Source organism: Cryptomeria japonica, chromosome 9 (genome assembly GCF_030272615.1).
Source record: "Cryptomeria japonica chromosome 9, Sugi_1.0, whole genome shotgun sequence".
Lineage (NCBI taxonomy): Eukaryota > Viridiplantae > Streptophyta > Pinopsida > Cupressales > Cupressaceae > Cryptomeria > Cryptomeria japonica.
In genome coordinates this window covers 615239795-615258089 of record NC_081413.1, presented here as the reverse complement: position 1 = coordinate 615258089, position 18295 = coordinate 615239795, and the positions used below count along the sequence as shown (strand labels likewise).

At 38.0% G+C, this 18295-nt stretch overlaps 1 protein-coding gene across 1 annotated transcript in view; it reads right to left on the bottom strand.

The window, feature by feature from the left end:
* Positions 1 to 18295, bottom strand: part of LOC131042820 (nuclear pore complex protein NUP133) — a 128714-nt gene that overhangs the window by 96745 nt on the left and 13674 nt on the right. Inside the window, exons 2-3 of the mRNA XM_057976135.2 lie at positions 1988 to 2121; positions 62 to 1885 (exon numbers count right to left, since the gene is read on the bottom strand). Coding sequence (XP_057832118.2) covers positions 62 to 1885; positions 1988 to 2121 — 1958 coding nt within the window. The remainder of the gene's footprint in view (positions 1 to 61; positions 1886 to 1987; positions 2122 to 18295) is intronic.

Sequence of the window (18295 nt, the reverse complement as noted above, 5' to 3'; positions counted from 1 at the left end):
CTCTCAATATATCAGAATAATAGCAAGAACAATTCAAGCATTCGGTATTGTAAGTCCGTACTCTGCCTCTTTTGTAGTTCATTATGGCAGTTGGATGCAGCTAGAAACTGCAGAAACTGCTGGTGACGGCGTTGCTTCTCTAATAGCTGGGAAGATATCGCAGCCATGACTACTATGTTTGCTCCTCTGCTTGTTGCCCACTGTTTTGCAAGTGTGTCAACGATTATTTTACTTGCGCGGGTAAATACATTCATTTCCCCTTCCCTTTCAAATGCACCTGCTTGATGAAGCTTTTCAAATGCTCCTTCAGTTTCCCCAGACTTAAGAAAATTTTGGAATAGGTTCCAAATTAAAGCTTCCGTTTCCTCATCTTGGGCAGTACGATGGCTAAATCCTCTTGGTATTTCTTTTTCTCTGCTATCTTGGGTTTCCGTTGCCTCAGAACCTTGTCTTTGAAAAGTAAAATTTCCTCCATATGCTAGACTCCGCCTTTCTCCATCTGTAGCTTCTTCATTGGAGCTTCCCTTCCGGGACAAGCTTCGCTCCGGCGGTTCAACACTACCAAGCACAACAGCTTTTTCAGGGATGGCCCACAAACCTGCCTTCTCTGTAAGAACTACCCAGGAGCCTTCCTCACCATCTTCAACAGTAGGAATAATTGATGCATCTAGAACCTTTCCTGCATCCCATGGCAAATCAAACTGATACAGTCGCATGGCTTGATTCCAATAGTGAGCAACCGTTGCCGTTCCATCCCCAGATAATATCATTGTAGATCCCGCTGGCTTGCCTCCTACCCGTAAACGCATCGAAAAGAGGAAATCTTCTGTTTCTACTCGTGCCTTGGGGAGAATCACTTGAACTGGAGCCTTTCTTTCCAAAAGTTTTTCAGAAGTCAACTCAGGGCCTTCACCCATCTTTTGTCCAGATGACTTGTAATGCAATGTTAGAAGAGAATATTGTGTGTAACTTGAACTACTTATTCTGTCCTTGCAAAAAGATGCAACAAGCACAGTAATTTCCTTTCCACCATCATTTACCTGCATATCTAATAGCCAAACACGCTTCTGGCCAGCCAGGTCTTTTTTTATTTCTGCATCTCCTGTGCTGAGAATTTCATATGACCACAGTTTTGAAACATCTCCCTTAGGCCTAAGCTCAACATTCCAGCACTGAATTTCATGATCTGTCAAAAGAAAGAATTCTGCTCTTTTCTCTTTAGAAACAATACTAGGCCATCGCCAAATTATAGAACGGGTATATGCTATCTTAGCTTCTTTATCATGTCTAACTCGTTGGTAACTAATACAATTGGAATTACACTCAAGACGCCACAATTCAGCATTTGACTGGCATACTATGGCAATGCACTCAAATGAAATAGATCCTGGAATTGGAGAAGCAACCATGGAGTTTACTACAGTGGTGTCAGAGCTGCTAATGCTACCAGCCCATTGAGTTTTCAACCCGCGACTGCTAGCAACTCTTGCATCAAGCAGCATGTTGCCACCATCAGGCTCATTCTCCATCAAAAAGCACACAACTGGGGTGTTATTATTGGCTGTAAATATATCAGGCCAATATGCAACAGCTAGGCTTTTCTGACTGCACATAAGAATACCTACAGAGTTGCAATGTTTTACAATACTCTCTGTATCTGCATGCATCCCATCCTCCCACTGAATCACTGAGACTATCCAACCATTACCATGTTTAGCACAGATCTCATCTTCTTCCAGTGACAAAATCTCTGAAGGGATCTCAAGGCAAACACATCCTTGAGGAGCATTGCCAGACAAGTAACTCCATACAAATACTTGCCTTCCAAAGAACATCCAGCATATCCCTGTCTTCCTGTCCATACCACCAGAGAACCCTGAAGTATCTGAAAACGATTTTGGTGTCAGCATGTATCCCCAGTTAGAAAGAACAAAAGTAAGCAAAAAACAGATACAAAACGCTACCTATTTATAAAATTTATTAATACCTGTTGTGCCTGGTGCAAGAGTTTTCAGCCATTCTACTTGAGCATTTCGAACCTGCTGAGGAAACTCACCTACAAACACAGGTTGAATATGATCTGTCCCAGAAGCCTTACCTGTTTTCTTCACTGATGGAGTTCTGAAATTCAAATCAAGTCCTCACTGGTAAGTTTTCAGGACTACCAAAAGGTACATTTTTAACAACACACAAAACCCAAAAAGAGCTTCAAAAGTAAAACTCTTCTTAAAATTTAAATTATGTCCCAGTCATAACAAATGTAACATCACAGGAACACCTTCAACATTGACATAAATATATATTGATTTGAGAAAACCGTGAATAAATAAACAAAATAAAAGACAGCAATAGACCAGACAAATTCGCATAACCTTTGAAGCAAACACAAACAAAAACAAAAACGCATACTTAAATGTACCTTACAGATGCATTTCCAGGGCTTTAGTTGTGTTCAAGGTCCAGTTAACAGCAGAGAAAGCAAGACACATTAGAAACATACTGCATTATCCTCAAGTTCAGTGGAACAGATTGGATTCCATTCCCAAACCTCTATGTATTGGATGGCAAGGAAGCAATATCCAGGGAAAACATATAGAAAAACCCACACATATTACCCTGGTAGTGATGTATAATATTCCAGTGGAAAGGGGCAGTATGACATGTATGCAATGATATCTCAACAGCCAAAAAGGAAATATGAAAAAGATTACTCACTTTGTGCAATGATAAGTCTGTAAAGAATCAAAGATTTTCATATAACATGCAAAGTTACAGAGATATAATAAAATAAAGAAGACAAACTAGCACCTGACCCCTCTTCTTCTTTTTAGCTTTGGCCTGGTTTGGCAACTTATCATTTCATGCTCTTAGCTCTCTAACATCCTGATGATGGATCACGGAGTGTGATCCGAAACGTTGATGCAAAAAATTGCTACACAGTTTAATCCAGAAAGTGTGATTATTAAACTAGCACCTGCTCCAAAACTAATAAATCACTTGACTATGAAGACACCTTCCATATTAACAATGCATATCACAAAATTAAGGCATTAGAAAGCAACTGGACTCCATCCACATTATCTTATAGCTGATAAGCAAGCTTTTGTTTATCCAAAAGCTTCCATCCAGACCAAAAGCTGATATCAGTTCTAAATCTTGTGTAATGTTTGCGGTTGTTCCTAAATCTTACCCTAAAATCAAAAGTTCAATTAAAATAAAAAATATAGCTCGTTAAGATGCAACATACCAATTAACAATTTCCTTTCCAACATAAACTTTGGTTTAACACCTGTAATATTGTTGGTCAACATTTGAAATATATTTCATCAGGCCAATTATTTCCATAAGGGTTAGGAAGCCCTCTACTATTTGCTTTCTCGCAAGTTTATTAATGAACGTGTCCAATAACATATAAATGCATATATAATCAATAGCATTAACAATCAAATAGTATTTAAGTTGAATAACATCACTCATTGGGATCTAATCTATAGTCGTGTTTCCAAGAATCAACCATTGTAGGGAATTGAGAGAGAAGCACAATCGAGCACCTAGAACCATTCGCCACAACTAAGCCCAAGGGCATGGAGCATCCAACCAAGACAACTCGACCCTTTGGCCCACAAGTGGCAGGACCTCTAGTCCATCCAACTTGGGGTGGTCTACTTAGAGGAAAACCCGTATCTGCTTTTTCAACTGTGTCTCCTTACTAAGCCATACATGATTCACTTCCCACAACCAACCATCATGGCAATTGGAGAGGGTAACACAAAGGGTGCCCAAAACCATTCGCCACAACTAAGCCCAAAAACGTGGAGCATCTAACCAAGGTAACTCAACCCTTTGGCCCATAGGTGACAAGAACATCCAACTAAGACAATTCCATCCAACTTGCGGTGATGTACTTAGAGGTGGAACCCATATCTACTTTCCAAATCGTATTAGCTTGCCAACTCCTACATGATTGCTCGTAGAAGAATAAACTGATTAAATAAATAATTATGTGTGTAATGTCCCCTAATTGGGAATGCTCTAAATTTGCCCTAATTCTCAATTCCCAAATAAATAAGTGGGGTTATAAAATACCTTTCACCTGATTGAAACCCTGCAAACAGATTAGAAACCATTTACAACAATAATTTCAATAAACAGATTATCATAATTAAATCCATGGCAGAATTGTCAATTCAATCATAAAGCATTTAAATATATTTGGAAGGCTCAACCATAGGAGAGCATGGAAGAAAGTGACTTTGATGGGGTGTCTCGGATCCTCTACCCTAGGCCAAAGAGCAAATATACCATCTATCTTGGCCTCATGTGGTCCATGCAATGTAGTGTGGGTGCTCTCATACTAGCTATAATCATGCTGCAAATATAACACAACATTGTTCAAGATCCTGACCAAGGAATTTCTAAACCACCTTGATTACTTGAGTTCAATGTCTCACAGTTTTATTGTAAGCATTCACACTATGTAACCCCCTCCCTATCTCACTTCTACAGAATCTCATTCAGATGCTGCCCATGGGTGGTAAAGTGACATCAGTGTGAATGATATGTAAGGGGGATTATTATGCTATGTGGTTGGTAGTAGAATGCCTGCACATTATCCTTTCTTTCTCACACTTGGAGACTATGCTAGATGGTTGGTGAACAGAGCGATAAGACTTTCATCAGCATCCCTTGACTTGTTCTCATCCTTATTTGTACCAAAGGCTATAATGTCAGTGTTTGTTGAAAATTTATTACTTACCATAATTGGCTGAGGTTAAGAAGTTTTTTATGACAAGAATAAGATGACGATTGTGAGGCACATATCCCTGTTTTAATATTCATACTTTACAATTACACAGTGGCATGAAATGCCGTATACCCTTAATATTATGGACTACCATTAATTTAAGAAATAGGGTGTCATGCTTTTAATGATAAATTTCTTGATAGTTCATATCTTGAAAGAAACTTTGTAGATGTTCTCTTCCTGTAACGGTAGAGAGTTTTATTACCGAGGATGGTATTTTACTTACTATGCATGATTTAACTAAGAATCATATCAATAAGCCCTGATCACCAAATTTAGACTAGAACATGGTGTTATTCTTGTTTCAATGGTGTAAATAGGCTGAAAACACAACAGACATAAGAAAACATATAGTCATATGTAAGTCATGAAGTATAAACATACGGCAAACACATAAGGCATGAAGCCTACATACAAATAAACTTGGGGTACGAAGCATGTACATGAATATACATAAGACACATACACTGAAATACACATAAGGCATGGAGCATTTGCACAAATACACATAAGGCATAGATCATACATGAATGAAGTATACATAAGAAGCGTATATACAGATACACTTAACGAGTGAAATGTAAGGCATGGAGCACACACACAAATACACTTATGATACAAAGCATCAAGACACAAAGCATATATGAGAAAAGTATATAAAACACATGAAGTGAACATGCAGAAAATTTATTAGGCATGAATCCAAGACATCATGGAGCACACACACAAAAACACTTATGGTACAAAGCATCAAGACACAAAGCATATATGAGAAAAGTATATAAAACACACATGGAGTGATAATGCAGAAAATTCATTAGACATGAATCCAAGACATCAAGTACAAAGCATACACATGAATACATAAGACATGAGTCATTCACACAAACACACATAACGTGTAAAGCATGGAGTATACATATGAATGCACATAAGGCAAAAAGCATTCACATAAGCATTATTCATACACATGAATACATGGTAAATGTAATATCCCAAATAAGATATGCACTATAATTCTGAAAATAATTTCCTGAATTTTGCCCTAATTAAATGCAAACATATATATGGAACAAATCTAAATCATGATTATTCAGTCTGCTGCTACAAATCAGAAATTCTGAACACGCAATTACAATCAAATAGATAGGCCAAACATGCCCATATACAACTCAGAAATATCTCAAATAAGATATGCACTATAATTCTGAAAATAATTTCCTGAATTTTGCCCTAATTAAATGCAAACATATATATGGAACAAATCTGAATCAAGATTATTCAGTCTGCTGCTACAAATCAAAAATTCTGAACATGCAATTACAATCAAATAGATAGGCCAAACATGCCCAAATACAACTCAGAAATCAGCCATTACACATCAGACCTATCAATAGGTTTGTACATACCAGAATAACATAGAATGATGCTTAAAACCCTTCTAGCAATATTTCAACCTGCAAAGATATAACTCTAAAACTCTATGAATCTCTCCAAACTGAACAATGAAGCGCAACTGTGAATTCTAAGATGAATGCACCAGGTGGGCTGATCTGGGTTTTCGTTCAAACAGCCAAAACCTCCAAGGTTTCCGTCCTAGGGTTTACTGAACCTGCAACTAAGCTCTCAAGCTCTCAAGGAAAAGTTTCTTTCAAAATAACAAGTCAAGAATAAATCCTCATTGCAACTTTTCCTCCTTTTATAATACTTTTCTTTTTGAAAGTAATACTTTATTTTATTTCTCTCTTAATTTACTTTTCCCCTCAAAAGTGACTTTACTTCATAATTTGTCATTGACATTATTATAAAGTCACTCGAAGAAAAGGGGACATTACAGTAAAGCATGAAGCGTACATCTGAATACATGTAAGGCACATGAAGTATACACACGTAAGGCACAGATTATACACGTGAATACACACAAGGCATAGAGTGTAGATGTAAGGCATGAAATAATGAATACATTTAAGGCAAGAAGCAACACCCATGAATATACATAAGGCACAAACTAATGCACATAAGGCAAGAAGCAGCTACATAGGGTATGAATCATACATGTAAATACACATAAGGTACAAAGCATATATGAGAAAGGCACTCATTGAGTTGACATGCTGAAGACACATCAGTCATAAAGCATACGAGAGAAAGGCATTCATGGAGTAGACATGCTGAAAACACATTATTCATGAAGTGACACATAAATACGCATAACGTATAAAGCATATATGAGAAAGGCACTCGTGGAGTGGACATGCTGAAGACACATCACTCATGAAGCATACAAGAGAAAGGTATTCATGGAGTAGACATGCTGAAAACACATCATTCATGAAGTAACACATAAATACACATAAGGTACAAAGCATAAGATAAATTTATTAATGTCCAACGGAAGACCACAAAGCAGGTTCAAGGGACTGCCAACAACCAGAAAGGGGGCCAGCCCACAGCAGGGACACCAAACAGTGCCCAAAGAAAAGCAACAAAACACCAAGGTCAAACAAAGCCAAAGAAACCAAAAGAAAGGAAAGAGAGGGGGAGAGGGAAAGAGGGGAAGGGAATCCCAGCAAGGACAGCCCAAACCCCCTGACCCCCACTACAAAATCTGCACCGCAGAGAAGAACCTCAAAATAGACGTGCAACCCAAAGAGCCAGCAGGAGGCCTAGAGCCCTATGATGCTTCTTGGAAGGAGAGGAGTACTGCTGCTGAAGGGAGCCCCTCCCGGAGATTGCTGACCAATGAGGACTGGGGGGGGCAAGCTGGTGCTTGGTGCCACGAGCTGAGTGAGTCTCAGGAAAGAAGGATCAGTCATGAAGCATAAAAGAGAAAGGTATTCATGGAGTAGACATGCTGAAAACACATCATTCATAAGTAACACGTAAATACACAAGGTATAAAACACATATGCTGGAAACATGCCAGACATGGAGCAAACACAAGGTATACATGAGAAAAGCATATTAAATACACATGGAATAAACATGCTCAACTCACATTACACATGTAGAAATGCACCATCGGCCTACTTGAAACCTAAGAGAATGATAGTCAAGGTAGGTTTATCCCGCAGGCTGGCAAGATTATGCTCCAATACCATTTGTAATGTCCCCTAATTAAGAATGCCCTAAATTTGCCCTAATTCTAAATTTCCAAATAAATAAGTGGGGTTAGAAAATACCTTTCACCTGATTGAAACCCTGCCAACAGATGAGAAACCATTTACAACAATAATTTTAATAAACAGATTATCATAATTAAATTCATGGCAGACTTATCAATTCAATCATAAAGCATTTAAATATATTTGGAAGGCTCAACCATAAGAGAGCATGGAAGAAAGTGACTTTGATGGGGTGTCTTGGACCTACCTTAGATGCCTTTGTAGGAGAGATGCAGACTCAGACTCCTATGAGCCAGACTTGTAGTTATTGTTTTGATATTTGTATGGAACATTTGATGTTATGGATTTTATATTCCATTAGTTTTGTATACATCTGACATTATTTATATATCTAAGTTTGCTATTTCCTTCAGCTACAGTTTGTGTTTATACTGATGTGATCGAGGTATATTTGTGTATGTGATCATGTATATTTGTGTACGTGATCAAATTAGCTTCTATTTGATGATGTTATTGTGCCTTTAAAGTTTATTAAATAAAGGGTGCATGAAACAAGTTTTAAATCCTTAAAATCTCCAAATTTCTAGAGTTTTTCACTTTGCCAAGTCCTGTCGAGTTTGCATCGAGTTTTTTTGCTGAGTCCCGAGGCGGGTCACCCTTGCCGAGTCTGTGCTAAGTCTGAGTCCTGTTTCTATGGTCATAACACCTCTTAATTACTATATTCTTCATAGATGCTCTTACACATGCTTCATGACAAGATTTTCTCTTACACACCATTATACACATCATAATAAGGCATACAAATGGCATAATGGTTGCAGAAAGAAGAGGTGATCTAGACAACATATCATCTACCTTATTTGGCACACCTTGCTTGTACTTAATCACCAAGCAAAATTGTTGGAGGAATCCCATCCACTTGTAGTGTGTTTCTGCTTGGAGTTTTGAGCTTGAAAATATTGTAGAGGTTGATGATCTATGTGGACAACCATTTCTTTGCCCACCAAGTAGTGTTTCCACTCTTTCACTACTTGCACTAATGCATACACGTATTTGGTAGATTTGCAATGGTTATACGAGTGACCCTCAAATGAGCTCTAAATGAAAACATGTAGGCCTTCCCTTTTCAATAAAATAGCCCTGAATGCATAACCACTATCATCCATTTTCACCTCAAAAGGTTGTTGGGGGTTAGGCAAGACAAGAACCAATGGATGGATGATTTAATGCTTAAGTTTAACAAATAATCTTTGTTATTTATTAGTCAAAAAAAAAAACACTTTACAACCCTTGTTATACATGCAATTGAGTAATAATATAGAAGTAAGCTTTGACAAATTTTCACATGAATTGGACAGCCTAAAGAAAACTCCTTGTTTAGGTGATCGTAGATCTTGACGAATTCACAATTGCCTCAAGATTGGCGGGATCAATCTTAATCTCTCCATTATCTGCAACAAATCCAAGGTAGACAAGTGATGTTTCAATTAACTCACATTTCTTTCCATTCAACGACTTGTTCTCCCTTAAATTTGTTGAAATTGATTTAGATAAGATATGTGCTCCCTGTATGTCCTAGTGAAAACAAGGATATCATCTAAATAAACTATCACACGAGTCTATAAAATGCTTTGCGATACCTCATATATCAACCTTGAAAAGATGGATGGAACGTTGCACAATACAAATGGTAGAACAAACCACTCAAATAGCCCTTACCTAGTCATGAATGCAATTTTCCAAATGTATTCTTTTAATCTTACTCAATGATATCCAAATTTGAGATCTAGCATGGTAAAGATATTTAGCTTGCTAAAGTTGATCCAAGAGGCTACCTATCATCAACAATGATCTTGCTCAACACTCCATAATCCCCACACATGCCAAGTTTTGTTCTTTTTAGGTACCACCACCATGGGAGATCCACAAGACAAGGCACTAGGTCTTATAAATACATACTCAATATGAGTTTTCAGCTATATGTTTACTTCATTAGCCTCTAATAGACTTTGTTAGTACAACCCTATGTAGGGAAGAGAGCAATCAAGAAGTAGTTGAATCACATGTTCAGTTGCTCTTTGTGGGGCAGCTCCTTGGGCTCTAAGAACTCAAATATCTACTTTCTTCTTTTATTTGTTTGTCCCACATACTAATTTGATCTCAGCCACCCCCTTTTCCTCTTTGCCACACAATAACAACAAAGCAAATTTACCAATGGAATTGAGTAGCCTCTTGGCTTAAAAAGCACTCATGATGGATATTTTGTACCTGCCCATATGACGAAGAGTGAAGTCCTTGCCAATCTAATGTAACATATATTTAATCTTCCTCCTAAACTATAGAAACATCCCCAAAGTAGAGATAACGACAAGATGACACCTCACACGACCGCATTCACCTCATTTCTAAATTATGGATTGAATCCAATGTTAAGTTTCTAATTCTTAGTGATTGAGATATCTCCTACTTGCTTCACCTACCCTAAGGAATATGGATTTAGGTGATTTCTTGTCTTCAAACCAAGTTCACTAACCAGCTTTTGTGAAATCAGATTTGCTTGACAGCATGTCCCAAAGCAAGCACCTACTTTCTTCCAAATACATTGATTTTTGATGAGGAAGAACTTTGTAAGTTCTTCCTCACCTTGAGACTCATTATTCGCTATGCGCACGCACTCACAAACCATGGCACATGATAGCCTCTTGTCAATCTCAGAGCTGCAATAGGTGGTTTTTTGTCACTCTCCTTCTTGTTCCACAAAGATGAAGGGAACAATAAAAATAAAAAGTTATTGTAAGATAATCAATCATGTCATCATCATGGTTGATGAAGGGAATAATAAGTGGCATTCATGTATCCACAAATGAATTGGGAAATTTCAATCCAATCATGTGTCTTTATTGCTTCTAAAGTGATGAAAATCTTCTCCAATAGCTTATAAACTTGTGTTACATAGAGTTTGTTAAATACATATTATAAATATATGATTCTCATTTCCATATACATACCTCATGTGTAATATCCCCTGACCAAATTCTGATATCAATTTTCAGTCTTTGACCCTTAGGGGAAATTCGTTAAACACTTGACATAAGTCTGGTCCAAGATACTTCAGATATGTCTTGACATTACAAACTCTTGTTCAAACAGTTTGGTGACTTGCTAATCATGATACAACAATCTTAGAATGAAAGTGCAACTGTAATTACTAAAGTTTGGACTTACTGACATAAATTGGTATGCAGAAATAACAGGTACAGCAGACTGTCATTAAATCAAACATTTGGCGAGCATCAAATAAAGAGGTACAGCCTTATAGCTCTTTCATTCATAAATCAAAATAGGCTTATTTCGTTAGCCGTCTTACAACAAATATATTGACCAAATAGTCATGGACACTTTTAGATTTGTCTGAAGACATATGACTGTTATAACTCTATCAATTAACTGAAAATGCAATAGAAATATGACAATTTGAACCTGGTATAACTGCAGTGAAGTAGTAAGCAATATCAACTATCAACAAACCTCCCAAGTGCCAAATCGAGCTATATGCAATTCCGCCCCTTACTGCTGCAAGTGGTAGATCTGAAATGTCACAGTGACTGCATCAAAGGTCTCCAAATCGCCTCCTAAACTGATCGGTCTCAATGCTTGAGGTAGGCGCTACACTCCACTATGGAAATTCAAGCCAAATCATGCAGATATACCCCAAATCAAAGGTGTCTATGCTCAGATCCGATTTTCTGATTATGCACTGATGGATGATCTGATCATATCGGCAAAGCCTCTAAAATTGACACCAAGGAGATCGCCTATCCCTCTAGGTGTAATCACCACCTTCCCTGGTGCATCAACAATAAACTATGAACGAAATCGTGAATTTCAAGAGGTCTGCACCAGTCTGATGTCTGTCAGCAAATGTCCTTGTTTTGTCACCAAAGTTCACTCAATTATGCCTCAAAGGAATCGCCTTGCTCCTAAGATGAAGTAGCTGGCTTCCCACTTATGATTCGAAGTATCAACAATGAACAAGAAGCCAAATCAGGGTTTGGAGGGTCGGCACAACACTGATAACAGTCTGCAATACACTTTGATCTCACCTCTAAATCTCCATAATGACATCGCCCTCCTCCTTTGGCAATTTCGCTGGTCTCCAATAGAGAGATGTGCATTCACCAAACCACCAAATGTCAAATCATGTTAATGAAATCTGAAGCAATATACCAATCTGATATAAATCTCCTTGAGCTCAAGTGAAGGGACTAGGTTGTCCTTTTCAACCACTATCAACTCATTATGCACAATGTGGGAAACTTAGTATCTCCCACTCCCAAGAAGAAGCTAGGGTTTCATCCAGCCCTTCCTCAATCTTGCTGAAGGTTTCCGTCCTCAGAGATTCAACCAATGCCACACATCAGTCATTTCATCATATCCAAATCTCCAACCTGCCTGATCATCCATCATCCTCTTCTATTTATCCTTTTTCATAACCCATCATGAGGTTCCTTCTAGAAGAGGGTAGGTACACTTCATTATTTATTAAGTGACTTTTTAATTATTTTAATTTTATACTTTAGTCACTTTTAATTAAAATAATTAAATATAAAGTCACTTTTTAATTTTTAATTTATTTAATGACTATAAGAAATTAATTTAATTAATTTCTCCTTATTTCTCCACTTAGCCAAAAGGCTAAGGCTTCATAAAAGACTAGAAAAATGGGGACATTACATCATGTCCATGTCCATGCAACCTAAAACAAAACCGTTCACCCATTAAGGAAAACTACCTTTACTTTTATTAAATATAAATTAATTCCACAACTTTTGCTAAAGCTAAACAGTGGATCCCATGAAACTAAAAGTTATTCAAGACTAGAATAAATTTACTACCATAAAGAAAGCCAAACTATTAAAGAACTAGCAAAGTCGTCCATGAGTTCTACAAGGTGGCTTTTACCCTTAAAATAGTTCTCTAAGGAAATCAATAAGATTGAATTACCAAAAAGATAACAAAATAATTCAATGTTTGTTAATAAAACGAGTTGTTGGATCTCACTTCCTTACACCACCATACCAAGCAAGACCATTTATAGTTTAAAGTACCTATAGATGCCATTAGCCACAAAAAAAAGGGCAACACTTTTCAATATGACTTAGCAATGACCTTCGAAAGATAGAATATTGATGATATTGAACAAAGATTATAATATTTGACTGCGAAACAAAATGTGAACAATTCATAGAGATATCTGTGGGCAAAAGATTACAACAATACTTTTACAAGACAACTAAACAATGACACATGGAAGTCAAAAAAACCTATGTTCCACCAAGTCTCTGAAATAGGGATACCGAGAGGCAAGGAGACACATTTTGAGGATAAATTTTTTTCAATCATTTTAAGGGATGACAGGGGGCTGTTATTAAAAAATGGGGAATATTTTTAAAATAAAGGGAAATTTCAAATATTCATATGATAACATTTGATAAGGCATTCATCATACACACTAGAGTTGAATTGCGAGTTCACGTGAGAGTCAAACAAATTAATAAAATTTAATTGCTTTCATTTTAAAAACTCTTAGAACCAACGCTTTCCAATGAGCTTTTAACATTCAAGAAGACTCTTATCCTAACATTTTCACATTCTCTTAGAACAATCTTTTGAGATTCCCATATAATGACAAAGTGAAGGCATTTTCTATTGAATTCAGAAGGTTTGCAAAATAGTTGATCAATCGCTGATATCTTTTCTTTGTAGGGTCATGGTGCTTGATGCATGCAAAGCCAAATTCTTGACTTTAAATCAACAAAGGAAAAAACACTCCTATTCCATAACTTTTTTGCCATCTACTCATGTTTTTAATCTTCTCCTTCAATTCTAATTCTTGTACTTTGACATGTGCAAGGCAAGCCTTTAATTTTATTATTTTAGAGTATCTATCACCAAAACTGTTCGAGTATCCACAGTTTGAAAATGAAATTGCATATTTGAAACCCTAGGATAGATGAAAAGCTGCTGTCTTTTATATGAAGTGATCAAATTGTTGAACATATCCTTCTATAATGTCACAAAACTAATGTGAGGAACGCTGCTGTCCAATGTTTATTTCAATAACAAAGACAGTAAAATACCTCCTCAGATTACTGATATGACTGCTGTTATGACAGCTAATATCTTGCCTTAGAATGATTGAAAATCTGCTGAAGCAGTGATGGAAAAAACACAAAAACAAATTTTAATTGGTTTGGGCCCTTTTATTTTAAATTGAGTGTTTCTATAAAGACGGTTGGAGGACATCACTGACATTCCTCGCTGTATTGGGGATGCCCAGAAGTCCCGGAAAATTGTTGATGTATGTAGCTAGGTCGGAGCCCTTCTAGGGCCGCCCTAGCTCACCTAACGTGTATGTGGCCCTACCAGCCTTAGAAGACATAAATGTTTCCTTGTGTTAGCCAGGCCCTAAGTAGGCGATACATGTAACTTGTGATGTAACTTGTATTTAATCATGACCTATTCTTCTTGGCGCCTAAATTGTAAAGCCGACCTAAGGTAAATTGGAAGGCAAGAGTCTCGTATATATGTAATGCCAATATCATTGTTAAGACACACAATTCAGTGATTACATTCCTATCTGCTATTCAGCGAATTACTTCAGAGAGCAGCGAATTATCTCCTAAGTCAGAGATCATCATTGAGAGCTCAGCAAACACCAATTAAAGGACAGCAAACATTATCTTGAAGACAGCGAACTAGTTTCCAGTGACAGCAATTATCATTGGGAGGTCAGCAATCATCTTTTGGAGGCAGCGAACTATTCTTGAAGGCTGCGACCTCATCCTAGGATCAGCAAGCTTCATCTTAGTGACAGCAACCCTGTTTGTGACAGCAATGTCTGTATTGCAGATAAGTTCATCATTACAGTTTGCCCTAGGTTGAAGATATTACTGTGCATAGTTTGCTGATTGCTTCAAGAGTTGAAGCTCATTGTAAAGATACATTTGGTTATTGCTTAATAAAGATCTGAGATTAGTTGCTGGGTTTTTCACCCCCAAGAGGAAGGTTTTCCCAGGGTATTTTGGTGTTCCTTGTGTGCATTGATTTGTCTATCTGTTATTGTTATCTAATTTGCTAGAGTCTGATACAAAATTAACAAAAATCCCCATGTTTCCGGAACATTTCTGGGATGGCTAGGTCATTTTTTTTAATCTGCGATGGCAAGGGAGCTTTTCAAGGAGTCAAAGAAAGGGTGCAGAGCAAAAAATCCCGAGGATGCATCCCCAGGAATAAAGTAAAAACTGATGATGCTGAACAACAATATTATATATTAATATTTCATTGTGCCAAAAAAAATGCAACTATCAATTCAACTATGCAAATGGCGCTCCGGAGCTGTTTGAAATCTCCACAAGATGGAGCTAGGGTTTCTTTCTCCCTGCCGAAATGCAAGGCTTACCAAAACTGCTCTGGCCTGGCTGGGAAACAGGGCTCCCAATGTGCTGTGAAAAATGGCGTTGGTCTTCCCATGAGCGACAACAGTCTAGTGTCACGGCTGCAGCGAGGCGATTTCCGCGGTTTTGAAGACGGGGGTTTAAGCCCAACCTTGGTTTCCGTGGATATGGTGAAAAAATTCCTCCGCCTTCGATCAAACCAACACCAAACTCCCATCAACGGCGCAATGGTGTTTCGGGATCCTCTTTAATGCTCTCGACCAAGGCTTTTGCTGTGTCATTGGATGCGAAGGCCGATGAGGAAGTTTCACATAATGTTTTAGTTTTTTCTGAGCTAGGGTTGATCGGACGCTTCAGGGGCCTGTGGCCAAGCCTTCATGACTTGCATGCTTGGATCTCTGATAAATGGGAGCCTTTAATTGACGGGTGTGTGCAGATTTATCCTGCAGCAAAGGGTTTTTTTACTGTGATTTTCGAAAAGTCTCAAGACAGAAACAAGGTTCTATGTGATCAATTCTGGAGTTGGGAGGACAAGTTCCCTCTAATGCTGAAGCCATGGCCAGGGAAAACTTTAAGAAACCCCCCCCTTGGACAAGGTGTAAAAACCTAGCGAAAGTTGTATAATTCCCGAGGAAAATTTTAATTTTACGGGCGAATTTTTGCGGTTTACGGAGAAAAATAATAATCTCCATTGGCGAATTAGCCATGATCACTCAAAGTTTGTGAAAAATTCTTGGCGAATTGTAATGTTTTTAAAACCCCAAAAATATTTGCATGGGCGAATTGTAATGTTTTTAAAACCAAAAAAATATTTGCATTGGCGATTTCAACCTATTTTCAAACCATTAAAAAAAAAATATTGCCGATTTCAACCTATTTTCAAACCATAAAAATATAAATATTGGCGATTTCAAGCTATTTTCAAACCATAAAAATAAAAATATTGGTGATTTCAAGATATTGACTTTAAGTCATTAAAACACGTGGCACGCAGTTGTCATCTCTCTGCTTGGAAGACTGCCCATTAGGGCATCTCGTGACCTAGCAACAAGGCCTTACGACTCTCTCTATCTCCAACTCGCAAGCTGAAAATGCTAAGCCTTTGTAACCTCAAGATCTAGCGACTGAGGGAAACTGAACTGCCACTCGCCAATTCTCGACCACAAAATGTTAAGTCCTCGTCACCGCAGCGACTTGGAGATAGTGGTAACTTTAACCCTTGTCGCGTACTCGCCAACATAAAACTGTTTATCTCTTAACCGCTAGCAATTCACTCGCAAGCTCGCGGCTTGATCAGGTCTTCAAACATTTAACTTCGCGAGCTGGCGATAACCATTAAACCTAACCACAAACTGTCTAGTCGCTAGCTCGTGACCTAAAAATGCTAACATTAAACAAACATGAGAGCTAGCGACAACTGTATGAAATGAGTTACTCGCTAACTCTTGCGGCTATGATGTATGACATCAGACCAACTCGAGACCTCGCGACCAAAGCAATTTCACTAACAATCTCTAGCTCGGTAACATAAAACGCTAACACCCAAAAAGCCTGAGACCTCGCGATGTAAACCCAAACCAACTTGTCGCCAGCTCGCGGCTTGATCACATCTTCAGACATTTTACCTCGCGAGCTAGCAATAACCATAAAACTTAACCACAAACTATCTCGTCGCTAGCTCGCAGCTTGATCACGTCTTCAGACATTTTACCTCACAAGCTAGCGATAACCATAAGGCTTGGATGCTGACTCGTTCCTGAGGGACTAGTTTGAAGGTTTCTCTTGAGTCGAGGTTGATTAGACAAGCGAGGACGACGGTTTCAGAGGCATAAAAGGATTTGATAGCTTCTGAGTTAGAGATGGGAGATCACGGATTTCTCTGAGAAATAAGAGCTCAAGTTGCTTATTGTCAGGGATTTTGAAGCAAAATTTGTCCAATCAAGGAGGAATAAAATCAGAACAAAATCGTTCACAATAGATGAGCCTTAGCAGGATACAGTGGATTTGATAGGCATGATGATGACTTCTAGAGTCTACAGTCATTTGGAAACCACCAAAATGATAATTTTTCACATGAATGCAGAATGAGCATCACCAAATGAAGTGTGAAAATGTTATAAATACAATGGAGTGGTGACTTAATTGGTAGAAGAGAAAATAAACCTTTTTCATTTTCTTAGAGTGGTTTTTTTCCTCAGAAAGGAAGATGATGTTTGAGCAGGATAGTGCATGGAGTTGTACTTGTTGTGTGCTCTATGATACTGGATGGGTGTTTTTTTGTTTTCTTCTGTGTGAGTTTGTTTATTGTCAGAGGAGTTGTGAAAGTGAGAAGGATTGCCAGAGGGGGTGTGAAAGCCTTTTCTTGTCAAGAAGGGCCAAGCATGGCACATCCTCTGCTTCTACTCTTCCATAGGATGGCAAGGGGTTTGAAGAAGGAGCCTGCAGAGGAATGAAAGAAGGATTTGTTTGGATGGGGAGTGGCAGCCAGTCATCTTTGTGACGACATGGAAGCTGCAACCCCTCCCCAACAGATTACATTTACCCTAAAGATCCTGTTTCCACTTTCCCTGATCGTGGCATGAAGGCTCAAGTCCCTCTTTCCATTGTCTCTATTCCTGGGCATGAAGGCTTCCTCCTCTATTTGGAAATGATCTGTTGGACAGAACATAACATCTCACATTCCATCCGAAGGCATCAGGGTGATAATGGCATGGCTCAAGCAGTTTTGCAAGTTGTATAGTCATTGGGGTTCATTTTCTGGTTCCAGTAGTGATTCTTCATTCTAGACTCTAGGTGAAGGGAGCAAGTTGTATAATGTATAGTCATTTATATAGCAAATGAAAAGCATTTAGTGTCAAGCTTTGTACAGGTTCTTGAAGGAGTTATATATAAATTATTAAATTTATTGT